The sequence below is a fragment of the Pelodiscus sinensis genome, chromosome 8 (assembly GCF_049634645.1).
Source record: "Pelodiscus sinensis isolate JC-2024 chromosome 8, ASM4963464v1, whole genome shotgun sequence".
NCBI classification, from domain to species: domain Eukaryota; kingdom Metazoa; phylum Chordata; order Testudines; family Trionychidae; genus Pelodiscus; species Pelodiscus sinensis.
In genome coordinates, this window is record NC_134718.1 from 48,304,255 (window position 1) to 48,321,672 (window position 17,418).

Below are 17,418 nucleotides of genomic sequence, written 5' to 3' on the forward strand. Positions count from 1 at the left end.
GTATGTCTACACTACCCCGCTAGTTCGAACTAGCGGGGTAATGTATGCATACCGCACTTGCTAATGAAGCCCGGGATTTGAATTTCCCGGGCTTCATTAGCATAAGCGGGGAGCCGCCATTTTTAAATCCCCGCTGCTTCGAACCCCGTGTAGCGCGGCTACACGGGGCTCGAACTAGGTAGTTCGGACTAGGGTCCTATTCCGAACTACCGTTACTCCTCGTGAAACGAGGTGTACCGGTAGTTCGGAATAGGCACCCTAGTCCGAACTACCTAGTTCGAGCCCCGTGTAGCCGCGCTACACGGGGTTCGAAGCAGCGGGGATTTAAAAATGGCGGCTCCCCGCTTATGCTAATGAAGCCCGGGAAATTCAAATCCCGGGCTTCATTAGCAAGTGCGGTATGCATACATTACCCCGCTAGTTCGAACTAGCGGGGTAGTGTAGACATACCCTTTGAGAACTATAGGTGATAGGTCTCTTCTCCTCTTTTTTTCTCTTTACCTTACCAGTTTATCCCAGTAAGGCAGCAGTGCATTAAGAGCACCCTCTACCTTTTGGAAAGGAATAGCAGAGGTTGCTATTCGGTGTTTCATCTCTACCATTCCTATTGCACCATCCCTGAGCATCCTAGAGTCATTATGCTTTATACAATCATAATGTCTCAGTCCATCATTCTTCAAACTCTTCAACTGCTCCCAACCTCACATGCAGCACTGGCTCAGAAGTATTATGGAGAGCTTAAAGTTTGCAAAGTGCTTTGAAGATTAAGAGCTCTCTATATGTGATCATTACTTTTTAATCATATTACTTCCTCTCCAGCATTGATACTTCATGGGAGCTCTTGTAACAACCACCGGTCGGTTTTGAACCTGGGACCTCTGGAGCTGAGTATAGGAGCCTCTACCCTCTGATCTAAAAGCCAGGTGGCTCCCAACCCATGCTATAGAGGTCTCTTGATCTTAACTCTTGCTGTGGTCTAGGTACCACTTGCATTCTTAAGTAACCACACTATCGGTATGTCTAGACTACATGCCTATGTGGACGGAGCCATGTAGATGAGTTTACTAGACATAGGAAAATGAAGCAGTGACTTAAATAATTGCTGCTTCATTTACATCAAAATGGCCACTCCGCTGTGCCGATCAGCTGTTTGGCGGCACAGTGGGGCAGTCAGGATGCATCGCGGTGGTCAAGGGAAGCCTTTGTCGACCACTCTGGTAAACCTCATTTCACGAGGCATACCGGAGCGGTCGACAAAGGCTTCCCTTGTCAACCGCGGTGCATCCAGACTGACCTGCTGTGCCGCCAAACAGCTGATCGGCACAGCGTGGTGACCATTTTGATGTAAATGAAGCAGCGATTATTTAAATCGCACTTCATTTTCCTATGTCTAGTAAACTCATCCACATAGAATCATAGAATAATAGAATAATAGGACTGGAAGGGACCTCGAGAGGTCATCGAGTCCAGCCCCCCGCCCTCAAGGCAGGACCAAGCTCCGTCTACACCATCCCTGACAGATGTCTATCTAACCTGTTCTTAAATATCTCCAGAGAGGGAGATTCCACCACCTCCCTTGGCAATTTATTCCAATATTTGACCACCCTGACAGTTAGGAATTTTTTCCTAATGTCCAATCTAAACCTCCCCTGCTGCACTTTAAGCCCATTACTCCTTGTCCTGTCCTCAGTAACCAAGAGGAACAAATTTTCTCCTTCCTCCTTGTGACATCCTTTTAGATATTTGAAAACTGCTATCATGTCCCCCCTTAATCTTCTTTTTTCCAAACTAAACAAGCCCAGTTCATGAAGCCTGGCTTCATAGGTCATGTTCTCTAAACCTTTAATCATTCTTGTCGCTCTTCTCTGTACCCTTTCCAATTTCTCCACATCTTTATTGAAATGTGGTGCCCAGAACTGGACACAGTACTCCAGCTGAGGCCTAACTAGTGCAGAGTAGAGTGGCAGAATGACTTCAAGAGTTTTGCTTACAAGACACCTGTTGATACAACCTAGAATCATATTTGCTTTTTTTGCAACAGCATCACACTGTTGACTCATATTCAACTTGTGGTCCACTATGACCCCTAGATCCCTTTCCGCCATGCTCCTTCCTAGACAGTCGCTTCCCATCTTGTATGTATAGAACTGATTGTTCCTTTCTAAGTGGAGCACTATGCATTTCTCTTTATTAAACCTCATCCTGTTTACCTCTGACCATTTATCTAACTTGCTAAGGTCATTTTGAATTATGTCCCTGTCCTCCAAAGAAGTTGCAACCCCACCCAGTTTGGTATCATCTGCAAACTTAATAAGCGTACTCTCTATCCCAATATCTACATCATTGATGAAGATATTGAACAGTACGGATCCCAAAAGAGACCCTTGCGGAACTCCACTTGTTATCCCTTTCCAGCAGGATTTAGCACCGTTAACAACAACTCTCTGACTACGGTTATCCAGCCAATTATGCACCCACCTTATCGTGGCCCTATCTAAGTTATATTTGCCTAGTTTATCAATAAGAGTATCATGCGAGACTGTATCAAATGCCTTACTAAAGTCTAGGTATATGACATCCACCGCTTCTCCCTTATCCACAAGGCTCGTTATCCTATCAAAGAAAGCTATCAGATTAGTTTGGCATGACTTGTTCTTCACAAACCCATGCTGGCTATTCCCTATCACTTTATTACCTTCTAAGTGTTTGCATATGATTTCCTTAATTACCTGCTCCATTATCTTCTCTGGGACAGACGTTAAAATGACCGGTCTGTAGTTTCCTGGGTTGTTCTTATTCCCCTTTTTATAGATGGGCACAATATTTGCCCTTTTCCAGTCTTCTGGAATCTCCCCTGTCTGCCATGATTTTTCAAAAATCATAGCTAAAGGCTCAGAAACCTCCTCTATCAGCTCCTTGAGTATCCTGGGATGCATTTCATCAGGACCTGGTGACTTGCTGACATCTAACTTTCCTAAGTGATTTTTAACTTTTTCTTTGTGTATCCTATCTTCTAAACTTACCCTCTCTCTGCTTGTATTCACTACGTTAGGCACACCTCCAGACTTCTCGGTGAAGACCGAAACAAAGAAGTCATTGAGCATCTCATTTCCAAGTTTCCTGTTACTGCTTCTCCCTCCTCACTAAGCAGTGGGCCTACCCTGTCCTTGGTCTTCCTCTTGCTTTTAATGTATTTATAAAAGATCTTCTTGTTTCCCTTTATGCCTGTAGCTAGTTTGATCTTATTTTGTGCCTCTGCCTTTCTAATCTTGCCCCTGCATTCCCATGTTGCTTGCCTATATTCATCCTTTGTTATTTGTCCTACTTTCCATTTTTTATATGACTCCTTTTTTATTTTGAGATCATGCAAGATTTCCTTGTTAAGCCAAGCTGGTCTTTTGCCATATTTTCTATCTTTCTGTCCACGGAGCCATGTAGTCTAGACATACCCTAGGTGTGTGGGTTACACTATCATAGCATCTCTTTCCTTCATTCCATTCATTTCTTTAAACTGCTGGTATAAATTGATTTTTTAACCCTTAAAATGTGTATTATCTATAGCTTTCTAGATTATGGGATAAATACGTGTTTAAATGCAATTTTCAAATAGTTAACATGTCTATATTTGTCAGGCTCCCAGTTGGTAGCATAAGAACTGTTGTCAGACACACAGCTGGTGGAGGACCACTCTCAACAGCATTATCATTGACCAAAGTAATGCAAAATTATCTAAAAATAGGTACCTAGTTATGACTGAATTATGAACTTATGCAGAGCAGTCTCAACTTCTCTGATGCGTGACTTCGAGCAGCTCCAGTTGCTTACTATGGAGACTGCTTCCTGCAACCACTGGCTCTTCACTGCCCAACCAAAGTGTTTTGCAGTCAACCCAAGAAACAAACAACATCCCTTCCTTTCTAGACTTTTCCTCTCACCTGTTCAAATATGCAAGTTTGCTTTGCCCCTCATGTTTTGTGAGAACATTGCCCTCTAAGCTGGCCTTCTGGTTTGCCATCTGATCCAATTCCTGATCAAACCCTTCCTTCCTTCCTTCCTTCCTTCCTTCCTTCCTTCCTTCCTTCCTTCCTTCCTTCCTTCCTCTGTATGTCTACATTGCAGAGTTTTGTTGGAAAAATAACTGTTTTTCTGACAAAACATGAGTTACGTCCACAGTGCAATCACATTCTTTTGAAAGTAAATTGAAAGAACAGAAGGGTTTTTCTGGCATTGGTAATCCTCTTTCTATGAGGAAGAAGCCTTTTTCTGAAAGAGGTCTTTTGGAAAAAGATATGTGAGGATGGGGAGGAGGATTTTTTTCGAAAGAAGAGGCCTCCATGAAATAAAACAGGTGCCCTGGTGGCCACTCCATCCAAATTAATAAGAACTCTATAGTTCCTGTCTCCTGTTAAAGTCATAGTCACCCTGGACAAACCTTGTGGCAGGAAGGCAACCTGAGAGCAGCACCTCACCACATTGTTCTCCCTGCCACAGGCCTTGGCACCAATGGCAGAGCCACAAGCCCCTCTACACTTCACTGGCCCTCGCAGGGAGCAGCCCCAGGGGTCCCAGGACTCATCAAGGGGTACCAAGAGGAGGGCACCCTCCTGGTCTGGAGCAGAGATCCTGTCCCTCCTCGATCTGTGGTGCAAGGAAGAGACATTGCAGGATCTCTGCTCCAAGCAGCACAATGCCAGTTTTTTTGGAGTGCATGGCCGAGTCCCTGGTAGAGTGCAGCCCCCCCCCCCCCCAGACCTTGGAACAGGTCTAGAGTAATGTTAATGAGCTCCACCAGGGGTATGGCAGGGCCTGAGAGCGCAGATCACACTCAGGGGCAGGACCCCACACCTGCCCCTATTACCAGGAGCTGCACCAGATCCTGAGGGGTGGGAAAATGTCTTCCCCACCCATCATGGTGGACTTTGGCCTCCAAACCCCCATCATCGCCCAGCTGGAGGTCACAGCGGAAGAGAAGGAGGAGGAGGAGGAGGAGGTGGAGGAGGAGGAGGAGGATACGGACACCGTCACCCTGTCCGAGGAGCCGGTTCCTGTCAGCCAGGACATCTCCCAGTCCTCGTAGGATGCCGGGGAGAGATCTTCAGGTATGTAGCCTTAGTTTGTCATGCACACAAGGCAGGGGAGGCTGGCACAGAAGGTGTGGGTTCAAGTGTCCCTCAGGCTGCTCAGGATGGATATTGTGCTGCAGTCCTCACACATGGAACCACGTTCAGTTTTAGTGTATGCCATGCGGATACAGCAGACAGCCCTTAAGCATGGGTGAGATCCTGCTGCCAGGCTCAGGGGAGGTTACAGAAGTCCAGCCACTGGGGTGGGACTTCCAGAACCTGCTATGGCTGGAAGCAGACTAGCCACGAGGGCTCAGGCACGACCCCAGACACACCAAGGAGTGCCACACACAGCATGCCAGAATTCTTGCTCATACGAGGCAGCAACCACTCCCTTGGGCAGTGCTGCAAGCCTCAGATATGTGTGCAGACCCAGGGAGGGCCAAGCTGCTCCTGGCACCTCTGCTATCCATGAGGGGATCCCACTGTAGACGAACACTTCCCTTGACTGCTTGTCTGTAGGTTGGGAAGCGGGGTGGGAAGAGGGCAGCATGACCCGCTGTGCAGACCACATGTGGCCTTGCTCCCAGGATATCCCCCTCCTCTTCCCTGAGAACTGATGGGCACTGCTCACAGAGTAGGGCACGGCCTCAGAGACAGTGTGTGCATGGATGAATGACTGCTTCTCCCTCTTTGTGTTCTCCATAGTCGGACCAGCCAGGACTGAGGGGCGAGCCACACAACCAGAACCAGCCGCCAGAACCCCGGGGACACAAAAGCATTCCAGGGTCCAGGAAGCCCTCAGATGCCAGCATGTCAGCATCCTGCATGACATGCAGCAGACCCTGGTCCAGAAGATCCACAAGGACTCAGAGTGATGGAACCATGCATGGGACCAGCTCATGCAGTGGTGCGATAACATGTGTGCCATCATATCATACATGATGGCTCACCCATCTGCTGTTGATGCTCCTTGCTACCATCCTCCTGCCCCCCCATGTCCATTCCCTCTCCATCTTCCCCCATGGAATGCCTGTGCTCCCTCCCCAAGTGATGCCTATGCCCTCTCTCCCTGCTCCCCTGCCAACTCTGACCACACTCGAGCCCTGCCTCCTGCCCACCCCACTGAGGTCTCAACCCACCAAACCCCAACTACGACGAGGTCCCTGCACCCGAGGTGGCACATTTAGCTGCCACCCTCCCCCTCCATGTTATGAGCACCTCTCCCCCTGCCCACCTTTTTTTAATGAAAGATAAATACAGACTTCGTTTTTTCAAAACCAAACAGGTATCTTTATTCTGATGTCAGGGAAGGGGCGAAGGGAGGGGTTGTGGTGGGAAGGCATAGGGCTGCCAGCCAGAAGCCCCTAGGATAGAGGCCCTGGGAAGAGTTACTTGGGTACTTGAGCGAAAATCTCCCTCAGAGCCTCCTGGATGCACAACCCAGCCTGATGGGCCTGTTGGGTGGCAACTGCTGGAAGGCTTGGTGTCTGCTCCCCACCTCAGGAGGAAGGTCTCCCTCTTCCTCTCCATAATATTGTGGAGGACACAACATGCTGTGATCACCTTGGAGATGTAGGTCCTATCTATGGCTCCAGCACAATTCAGGAAACCCAGGGTGGCAAATCCGGCCACGATCAGGTCCAGGTCTCCCAGGCGGATGACCCTCCTCAGCAGAATCAAGATGATGGCATCTGCAGAAGGAAACAAACAAATACACAAAACAGAGGATGAGACAGGGAGTGCCTGAGCCCTTGGGGGATGCCCGCCCCCCATCTTCTTCTCTCCCCCAAACACCCCAGGAGCCACTCCCTATGAGGCCGCCTCCCCCCCCCCCCCCAGCAACAGGGCTGTTTGAGGGCAGAACAGCCCCCAATCCCTCTTTCCCTAGGGTCCCCCTTTTCCAGGACTTCCCATCCCCTGTGAAGGGACAGCAGCCTGAGAGTGCTTTACCTCTATGAGGGTATGTCTACACTAGCCCCCTAGTTTGAACTAGCGAGGCTAATGTAAGCATTCGAAGTTGCAAATGAAGCCCGGAATTTAAATATTCCGGGCTTTATTTGCATCTTCCCATCTGGGCATCATTTTTAAAGCCCCTTTGTCTGAATTAACTGCCCGCGGCTACACGCGGCAGTCAGACGTTAACTCAAACTAAGTCCTTAGTTCGAGTTAACTGTTACACCTCGTGGAATGAGGTGTAACAGTTAACTCGAACTAAGGACTTAGTTCGAGTTAATATCTGACTGCCACATTTAGCCACGGGCAGTTAGTTCGGACTAAGGGGATTTAAAAATGGTGCCCGGATGGGAAGATGCAAATAAAGCCTGGGTTATTTAAATCCCGGGCTTCATTTGCAACTTCGAATGCCTACATTAGCCTCCCAAGTTCAAACTAGGGGGCTAGTGTAGACATTCCCTGAGGAAGGCCCCGATGGTGGACATCTTCATGCAAATCTGGTTGTCCACCGACTGGTAGCTGTCAGGGGTGATGAGCTTCCAGAGGGCAATTGCGACCCACTTATCCAGGGGGATGGTGGGCCGCATGTGGGTGTCATGTCTCCGGAGCACAGGAGTTAGCCAGGCACGTGACTCCAAAAAGGTGATCTTCTGCATATGGAAGTTTTGGAGCCATTGTTGATTGTCCTATCGCTCCAGAACCCGCCGGTCCCACCAGTCGGAACTGGTGTCCAGCCTCCAGAAATGCCTCTCCACAGTGGTTTTGGTTGCCAGAGTGTAGCTCCCACACCCAGCGAGCGGGTCCCCAGAATGAGCTCAGGGTTGAGCTCAGTCAGGACCAGGAAGGCAGCTGGCACAAAGTGCTGCAAACACTGCAGCATGGCCGTGTGAGGCCATTGCATTTGATAGGGCAGCTCCAGTGCCATGGCACCAAGAGAAAAGCTGTGGCATCCAAAAAAGCAGGGCAACCACAGCAGGTACTATGAGAGCTTTGCTGTCCCTTGAAGAGGTAGGTAAGCAAGCATGCAGCAGAAGCAGAGGAACAGCTGTCCAGGGAATGTCTTTAAGCACGTGTCTCTGCAAGGCTCTGGCATAAGCACTTGGAAGCAACTAGTGACCTAAAGCTCTGCCTGAAGTGGTTCTGGGTGGCCTTTTATGCTAATTTCCAATCAATCTGGACCCTCTCTTTCGAAAAATCACATCGCTTTTTTGATGCGCTTTTGTGTGTGGACACACTCTTTCGGAAGAAGTTTTTTCAGAAGATCTCTTCTAAGAAAAGCTTCTTCCAAAAGAAGCCTGCAGTCTAGATGTAGCTTCTCTCTCTCGCTCTCTCTCTTCCCCCCTACATAACTTATGGTGAAATGTGCAAAATTGTACAGTGTTTCAACGAATTATCACCTGTGCTATATGGAAGACTGTATCTCTCCAGCTTTGCATACATAACATTTCAAATAGGGCAGTGTTTATATTCTTTCCAATCTAACCCCCTTCTTCCCACCGGTTTAGAAGTAGATGGTTGTCTATGTGGCCTCTAATGGAATAAAGATGATTTAATAATCCTCCTCAAGTACAAATGAGGTTGTTTGCATAATAGTAGCACTCATGAGCATTAGTTTCACATGCTGACTATTTTTTCTGTCTTTCTATGTCAAGGATCATCACCCTTTAAAACTAGTAAATGACGATGACAGTACATCAAATGGCAACAAGCCTGTGGCATCTACTCCTGTACCAGGATCACCATGGTAAGCACATTCTGGAAAATAGTAACAAAACCTCAATGTCATTGTTATTGCCAAATATGTATTATTGGTCCATTTCTTTATAATTTCAGAGTAGCAACAGTAATACAATTCTGGGTTTTTAACAACATTGTCCTATTTTCTTTTACAAAGATGACATTGTAGATTTACATCACTAGTCATATAATTTCACAAAACAATAGGACATAGCCATATGTACAGTCTAAGACAGCTATTTTTGTAAGACAACCAATACAAGTTTGAAATCAATTGTTATCTGCAAAATGTCGGTGCAGCAAGAAATGCTATTGATTATTTAGAGCCTGATTATCCTCATCTTCCAGAGACTTCAGTGGGATTTGAAGAAACTCATTGTCTTGCAGATTTATAATAGGTCTCAGGCCATATTTACGAGTAAGTTGTGTTCTATGTGCTTGTTTTCCTGGCCAAATCCCATTTTGGGTAATTACATCTGCCTAAATAAAACTCCTCAGTGGTCTGAAATGGACAAAGATAATTCTTCACTTTCTGTCTTAAACTGTCAGTGTGTGTGTGTATGTGTGTGTTTTCTTTACCCCAGAAGGTAATTTTAGTAACAGAAGTGGTCCCTGTTGTTTTTCATCTGTATGCAGAGAATTTTGGAATCTCTGGAAAAAAGGTCCTATGTAACTATCTATAGGTATAATGAATTACTATATTGTGTCTTACCGCAAACCAACTTGTTGGTGACCTCTGTTTTAAGATACTTGATAACCACTCCTCTTCATGACATCTGCTACTATGTAAAAAATGTGATAGCTGGGGAGCTGTAACCATTTAAATTCAACAGCATCATGAGCCATTTATAACATCTCTTAGTGGTCCTTTCTTGTACAGTAGAGTCTGTAATCAACAGGAAACTTGCAAAAGGAATTTACAGCATTCCGACATATGTAGCAGCCTAAGTGGAATGGTGAAGGACCATTCAGCACATCAATTGAAATTGCACCTTTTTTGGGGTCCAAATTTGTAATACCCTTGCTCATAATGAGTATTAACTTACTTTTCTAAGATTGCCAGAGATTATTTGATGAGCAAGACATTACTCAAAGGGGATAATGGTATCACAATCTGATCCTTTTTATTAAGTCCCAGGATGACTAGACCCTATTACTGACAGTTGTCCATTGCTCTGATGTGACAATACCCAAAATGCACCATGCTGATACCCTCAGATCTACCATGAATCACACTGGAAGATGGAGCATGCCTGTGGGGGTCTTCTAATTAATATGCACCCTTTGGGATATAAAATAGTTCTTTAAAGAGCAAATTTACAAAGCAATTCTAAATGGCTAAATAAATTAATACATTCAACGCAAGCCTGGAATTTACCTCAACCCCTCTCCACCTATAGGTTGGCTCCATGCTTCTGCAGAATTCCATGGTTGATGTGACATCACTAGGTGTATGCTGGGGTGTCATACTGGAGAAACCTGAGTGGGGCTGGAGGTTGTGCCACTTAAAACAAACCAAAAGGTGAGTTTTCAATTGTTAATGTGCTGCCAGCCCTTCTTAGCCTTGTAGGGCTTTCAGCACATAGTACCAAGGGTAATGGAATGAAGCTAATTCTGAGCCCTATCCTGCATTTCTTATTGAGGCAAAACAGTTGCAAAGCAGGGTGAAGCCCTCCATTGGCTGATCACCTGAAAAGAAGGAAAATAAGTCACATGTTTTGCTTTTAAGTAACATTCATGTATATAGGTTGTAATGGGGATATTTAAAATCTATGGAATCCCATTAATCTGCTTCATATACAATGTGCTATATTTAAAACATTTAAATAAATGTAGTTCCTCTGTATTTCCAGTGAAATGACCAATTTTACAACATTAAATATTTTACTTTGAATTTAAACATATGTATAATACACATAATCGAATAACGAAATAAATGGGAAGAATATGAGTTGACGTTAACATCCCATTATGGTGAATAAGAGTAAGCTGTTGTTGAAGGCAATCTGTGCACAGACTTGGGCAGAGAATACAGCATTGGTTTACACGAGACTCACGTTTGGAATTTTATACACCTCACAACTTTAAGGGCTAACCTTTTAGGGCCAAATTCACTAGTTCACTCTGGCTGCTTTGCACTGAATGGACAACAAAGTTTAGCAGGTGAACTAAGATGGGTTTACAATAATTTTTTGTCATCAAAGTGACTCATAGACTTTAAGGTCAGAAGGGACCATTATGATCATCTAGTCTGACCCCCTGCACAATCCAGGCCACAGAATCTCACCCACCCTCTCCTAGAATAATCCTCTCACCTATATCTCAGATATTGAAGCCCTCAAATGGTTTAAGGACCCCAAGATGCAGAGAATCCTCCAGCAAGTGATCTGTGCCTCATGCTACAGAGGAAGGCGAAAAACCTCCAGGGCCTCTGCCAATCTACCCTGAAGGAAAATTCCTTCCCTGACCCCAAATATAGTAATCAGATGAAGCCTGAGCACGTGGGCAAGACTCACCAGCCAGACACCCAGGAAAAAGTTCTCTATAGTAACTCATATCATCCCACCATGGGCCTATTTACCACTGATAGTGAAAGGTCAATTAGTTGCCAAGATCATGTTATCCCATCAAACCATCCCCTTCATAAACCCATCTAGCTTTATCTTGAAGCCAGATAGGTCTTTTGCCCCCACTACTTCCCTTGGAACTTCACTCATCTAATGGTTAGAAACCTTTGTCTAATTTCGAGTCTAAACTTCCTAATAGCCAGTTTATATCCATTTGTTCCTGTGTCCACATTGGTATTAATCTTAAATAATTCCTCTCCCTCCCTGGTATTTATCCCTCTCAGGGTATGTCTACACTACGAAGTTAATTCGAAATAAAAGCAGTTATTTCGAATTAAATTTAATAGCGTCTATATAGGCAAACCGCTATTTCAAAATAAATTTTGAAATAGTGGAGCCCTTATTTCAAATTTGGTAAACCTCATTCTACGAAGAGTAACACCAAATTTGAAACAGCTATGTGCTGTGTAGACATTTCATTAGAAATAGGGGGCCTCCAGCCCTTCCCAGGGTATGTCTACACTACCCCCCTAGTTCGAACTAGGGGGGTAATGTATGCATACCGAACTTGCTAATGAAGCCCGGGATTTGAATTTCCACGAGGCGTACAGATAGTTCGGATTAGGAAGCCTAATCTGAACTATCTAGTCCGTGCCGCGTGTAGCTGCGCGGCACGGGGTTCGCACTAGCCGGCTTTTAAAAATGGCGGCGCCGGCTTTATGCTAATGAAGCCCGGGAAATTCAAATCCCGGGCTTCATTAGCAAGTTCGGTATGCATACATTACCCCCCTAGTTCGAACTAGGGGGGTAGTGTAGACATACCCCCAGAGAGCCCTGGTGGCCACTCTGGGCACAACCAGGAAAACTTACTCTTCTCTTCCCCAGCCCTGGAGCCATTAAAGGGGTAGACTCTAGCCACAGTGCCTGTGCCAGACCCAAGCCTGCCAGCCCAGAGCCAGCAGTGGCCACCGGGCCCCTGACCCAGTGGCCCCAAAACATGAGCCAGCAAGCCACTGGCAGCCAGCCCTCCACCACTCCCCAAGAGTAGTCTGCCAGCTCCCAGGAGCCTGACAGGGGCAGGAGAAGGTGGGTGCTTTCCTGGTCCAGGGTAGAGATCATGGACCTTATTCAGGTTTGGGGGGGATGCCCCCAACTTTCACGATCTCCACACTAGATGGAGGAATGCGGCCATCTATGGCAGGATAGCTGCCAGCGTGGCCACCAAAGGCCACATGGGAACCCAGGAGCAGGTTAGTATGAAAGTCAAGTTGGTCTGGCGAGACCCCCAACCCTGAGCCCTGAGCTTTCCCTCCCCTTTCTTTCCCTTGCTTCCCCCTTCCAGCTCCCTCCTCCCAGGTTTCCCCCTCCCCTCTTTCACCCTCTGTCTCCCCCTCTTCCACCTCCTTTTCCCAGTCTCCCCAGAGGTTCAACCCACCCCCCCAGTTTTGTTCAATAAACCCAGTTTGTATTTTTGAACATACATGTCTTTTATTTGACATCAGGAAGGAGGGCTAGGGAGGGGTAAGTGGAAGGATATGAGGGAGGAATGGGGCACGAGCCCCCAGTGGAGAGGACTGGGGAGGCTTTAAGGGCTCCTTGGGGTGGACGCTCTCCCTGAGGACCTCCTGGATCCTGACAGCCCCCTGATGGACTACCCAGATGGCAGCCTGCAGCAAGTGCAGCCAGGCTGATGTCAACAACCCCACGAGATGCACCGGCGTGCCCAGGGGCAGGTCTGGCTCCATGTGGCCGAGTGCTGTGGTGTCCCGAATGCAGGCACTCAGGGCACTCCAAAACAGGACTGCTTTGCTGCCCCTCATCGAGGAAGACAAGCAAGCGAGGAATCCTGAGAACTGTCTGTCTGGGGTGGGGGTCCTTTTAAGCACAGAGCTCATTTAACCTCCAGGCAGCAGCCCCACACACTAAGTCCTAAACTGATGCCCTGCCGGCACTGGTTCCGGCCAACCTTAACTTCAGTTCAGGGTCCACTAAGTGTGGACGCGCTATTTCGAAATAGCAAAATGCTATTTTGAAATAGTTTTTGTGTATAGATGCATTATTTCGAATTAGCTTAATTCAAATAACTATTTCGAATTAAGTTAATTTGAAATAGCACTGTAGTGTAGACATACCCTAATATATTTAAAGAGAGCAATCATGTCTCCCCTCAGCTTTATTTTGGTTAAGGTAAACAAGCCAAGCTCCTTGAGTCTCCTTTGATAAGACAGGTTTTCCATTCCTCGGATCATCCTAGTGGCCCTTCTTTGTACCTGTTTCAATTTAACCAATAATTCCCCATTTGGTACTGTATCAAATGCCCTACTGAAATTGAGGTAGATTAGATCCACTGCATTTCCTTTATCTAAAAAATCTGTTACTTTCTCAAAGAAGGAGATCAGGTTGGTTTGGCACGATCTACCTTTTGTAAAATCATGTTGTAATTTGTCCCAATTACTGTTAACCTCAATGTCCCTAACTACTTTCTCCTTCACATTTTTTTACAAGACCTTGCATACTACAGATGTCAAACTAACAGGCCTGTAGTTATCCGAGTCACTTTTTTTCCCTTTCTTAAAAATAGGAACTATGTTAGCAATTCTCCAGTCAAATGGTACAACCTCGGAATTTAGAGATTTATTAAAAAATTTTGCTAATGGACTTGCAATTTCATGTGCCAGTTCCTTTAATATTCTTGGATGAAGATTATTTGGGTCCCCCCGATTTACTCCCATTAAACTGTTTGAGTTTGGCTTTTACCTCAGATATGGTAATATCTACCTCAATATCCTTATTCCCATTTGTTATATTTCCATTATCCCTAAGCTCTTCATTAGCCTCATTAAAGACTGAAGCAAAGTATTTGTTTAGATATTGGGCCATGCCTAGATTATCCTTAACCTCCACTCCATCCTCAGTGATTAGTGGTCCCATTTCTTTTTTTGTTTTGTTTTTGGTTTTTTTCCCTATATATATGGCTATAAAACCTTTTACTATTGGCTTTAATTCCCTTTGCAAGGTCCAAACTTTATATGTCTTTTAGCCTTTCTCACTTTGTCCCTACATGCTCTAACCTCAATAAGGTAGCTTTCTTTACTGATCCTTCCCATTTTCCACTCCTTATATGCCTTCTGGTTTTTCTTAATCACCTCTCTGAGATGCTTGCTCATGCAGGTTGGTCTAAAACACCTGCCTATAAATTTCCCCCCCTTTCTTGGGATACAGGCTTTTGATAGCTTCTGCAATTGTAACTTAAAATAATCCCAGGCCTCTTCCACCTTTAGATCCATAAATTCTTTAGTCCGATCTAGTTCCCTAACTAATTTCCTTAATTTATTAAAGTTAGCCCTTTTGAAATCAAAAACGTTAGTCTCAGATTTATTTTTGTTTATCCTTCCATTTAGTCTGAACTGAATTAGCTCATGATCACTCGAGCCAAGGTTGTCCCCTACAAACGTTTCATCTATGAGGTCCTCACTACTCATCAAAACCAAATCTAAAATGGCATCTCCACTTGTTGGTTCAGCAACTACTTGATGAAAGAATTCATCAGCTCTCGCATCTAAGAAAATCTGAGTCCTATTATTATTACTTGCACTGCCTATATCTGGAAAATTGAAGTTTCCCATGATTACGCAGTTTCCATTAGTATTTACTTCATTAAAAACATTAAAGAGGTCTCTATCCATATCCAAATTAGATCCCAGTGGTCTATAACACACCCTAAGCACTATCCCTGGGGAGGATATAATAGGTTTCTTCCCCAATGTGGTTTTTGCCCAGACAGACTCTTTCTTCTCCATTCCATCACTTTTTATTTCTTTGCAATCTACCTCATCATTGATATACAATGCTGCTCTGCCACCTTTACCTTTATTTCTGTCTTTCCTAAACAGTACATATCCTTCAATACCTGTACTCCAGTCATGCCTAGTATTCTACCATGTTTCTGTTATTCCTATAGTATCTGGTTTCACTTCCTGGACCAATAGCTGTAGTTCCTCCATTTTGTTACCTAGGCTCCTCGCATTAGTGTACAAACATCTTAATTTTTGCTGTTTGGCCTCACTCACATTCTTTACCCAATTTGGCCCAGACATTGTACCTCCAATATGACCTATTAGACTAGTATCCATTCTACACTTCCTCCTTATGTCCATTTTCCTACCCCTAGCTATATCCTTTCTTATTTCGTTTTCCTCCCTCTCAATGCTAAAATCTGGCATAGAGATTACCTGGACATCTCCCAACCATCTCCCCCAGATTCCTAGTTTAAAGCTCTCTTAATAAGCTGTGCCAGCCTCCATCCTAGAAGTCTATTTCCCTCCCTACTTAGGTGAAGTCCATCCTGAGAGAACAGGCCCGTCCATGAATGCCTCCCAGTGGCCATATATCCCAAAGCCCTCCTTATAGCACCACTGTCTGAGCCATCTATTGAGCATCATAATCCTGTCACACCTTAGTTGCCCTTCTCCAGGAACAGGCAGAATCACACTAAAGATCACCTGAGCCTCAATTTCCTTAAGAGTCTTCCCCAGCTTGGCATAGTCTCCCTTGATTCATTCCAGCGAGAATCTAGCCATATCATTTGTTCCTACATGAAGGATGATCAATGGATTCTTTCCTGCTCCCTTTAGGCTCCTCTTCAACCTCACTTCTACATCCCGTATCTTAGCACCTGGCAGACAGCACACCCTTCTATTTTCTGCATCAGCTCTAGTTACAGGCCTGTCTATTCTTCTCAATAAGGAGTCCCCAATCACATAGACCTGCCTTTTCCTGGTGACAGTCAAATTCTCTGGTCTATCTCTTGTTTCCTCTAGTTGCAAATTCTTTTCACTTCTATTTTCCCTTGTAATCCTCTTCAACCCATCCAGTATCCTCCTGGTGCTCATTATTGGTGTTGTCTCCATCGACTCTTCCTCTTTATCTAAGGGACTAACCACTCTTCTCTTCTTCCTTGCCCTTCTATCTTCAGTGGTTACCTGCTGCGCCCCTTCTTCATTCTTCAACTCCGCACACCTGTTCTTGAGCTCTATTTCTCCTGCACTGGCCCATCTTTTCCTCTGCCTGGTTCTCTTAGTCATATGCTTCCACTGTCCATTTTGATCCTGCTTCCATTTGCATGTCTAAGCTTTCCCCTTCAGCCACCTCATGCCTTTGCTCCATCATCTGCTCGAACCCCCTTCTAAACTTGACCAGAGTTTCCACCTGCATCTCCAATCCTCAGATCTTTTCTTCCATCAGCTCTATCAGGCGGCACTTCATTCAAACAAAACTCCTTAAAGGTACCCCCTGTACATACCACAGCTGCCACATCCAATCATCCTCCTTGTGTCCTCTACTGCTTGGGTCATGGCCACTACTGCCTCTGTGTTTACCAGCCTTCTCTCCTAAATCCTGTTAGTCAGGCGAACACAAAAACAAACCAAAACACCTCCCCCACAGCAAAAACAAACCCCAAATGAGTCCCACAATCCAAACTCCCCTTACAAACTCCCACTCAAACTCCCCTGTTTACAACTCTGTTTACTGGCTCCTGTGCCACTGTAGCTGTCTGTGAAACAGATTGGACATAAGCTGTGAGTCCTGAGCTTAAATCTTTTCATGAAAGCTTTAGATTTTGGTAGAGAATTTTGTTTCAAGTGCTGAATCCTATGGGAAATTCATCAATCATGGAATCACAGAAAACGGAGGACATGTTTCATGTCCTCAAAAAAAGCAAATTGTAACTATTCATGGCTATATTCCCTTTTCTTCAGACAGCAATTACAAATAGCTCTGAGAAATAAGAACTTATTTTATCTGTCCCAGTGGGATGATAATCATGAAGCCAACCAATAACAATTTAAATGTTAACAATAACTATTTCAGTGATGCATTGCAACTAAAATGGCCCACTAATTTACTTTTCCATAGATACCATATTAATGAGAGATGGAAAACTACTGCTTGGCCCCATCATGCATCCCCTGTTACCCTATGCCATGTTTATGTTTCCAATGGTTTTTCTAGTCTAAAAGGCGCCAACATGTTAGACTCCCATCACCTCTCACTATGGATGACTTTTCCATAGCCTACCAGACTCTTTATTATTA

The 17,418-nt window shown here is 45.2% G+C and overlaps 1 protein-coding gene across 1 annotated transcript in view; it reads left to right on the plus strand.

The window, feature by feature from the left end:
• The window catches only part of TCERG1L (transcription elongation regulator 1 like), a 247,187-nt gene that overhangs the window by 185,965 nt on the left and 43,804 nt on the right, over window positions 1–17,418 (plus strand). Inside the window, exon 7 of the mRNA XM_006136638.4 lies at window positions 8,672–8,763. Coding sequence (XP_006136700.2) covers window positions 8,672–8,763 — 92 coding nt within the window. The remainder of the gene's footprint in view (window positions 1–8,671; window positions 8,764–17,418) is intronic.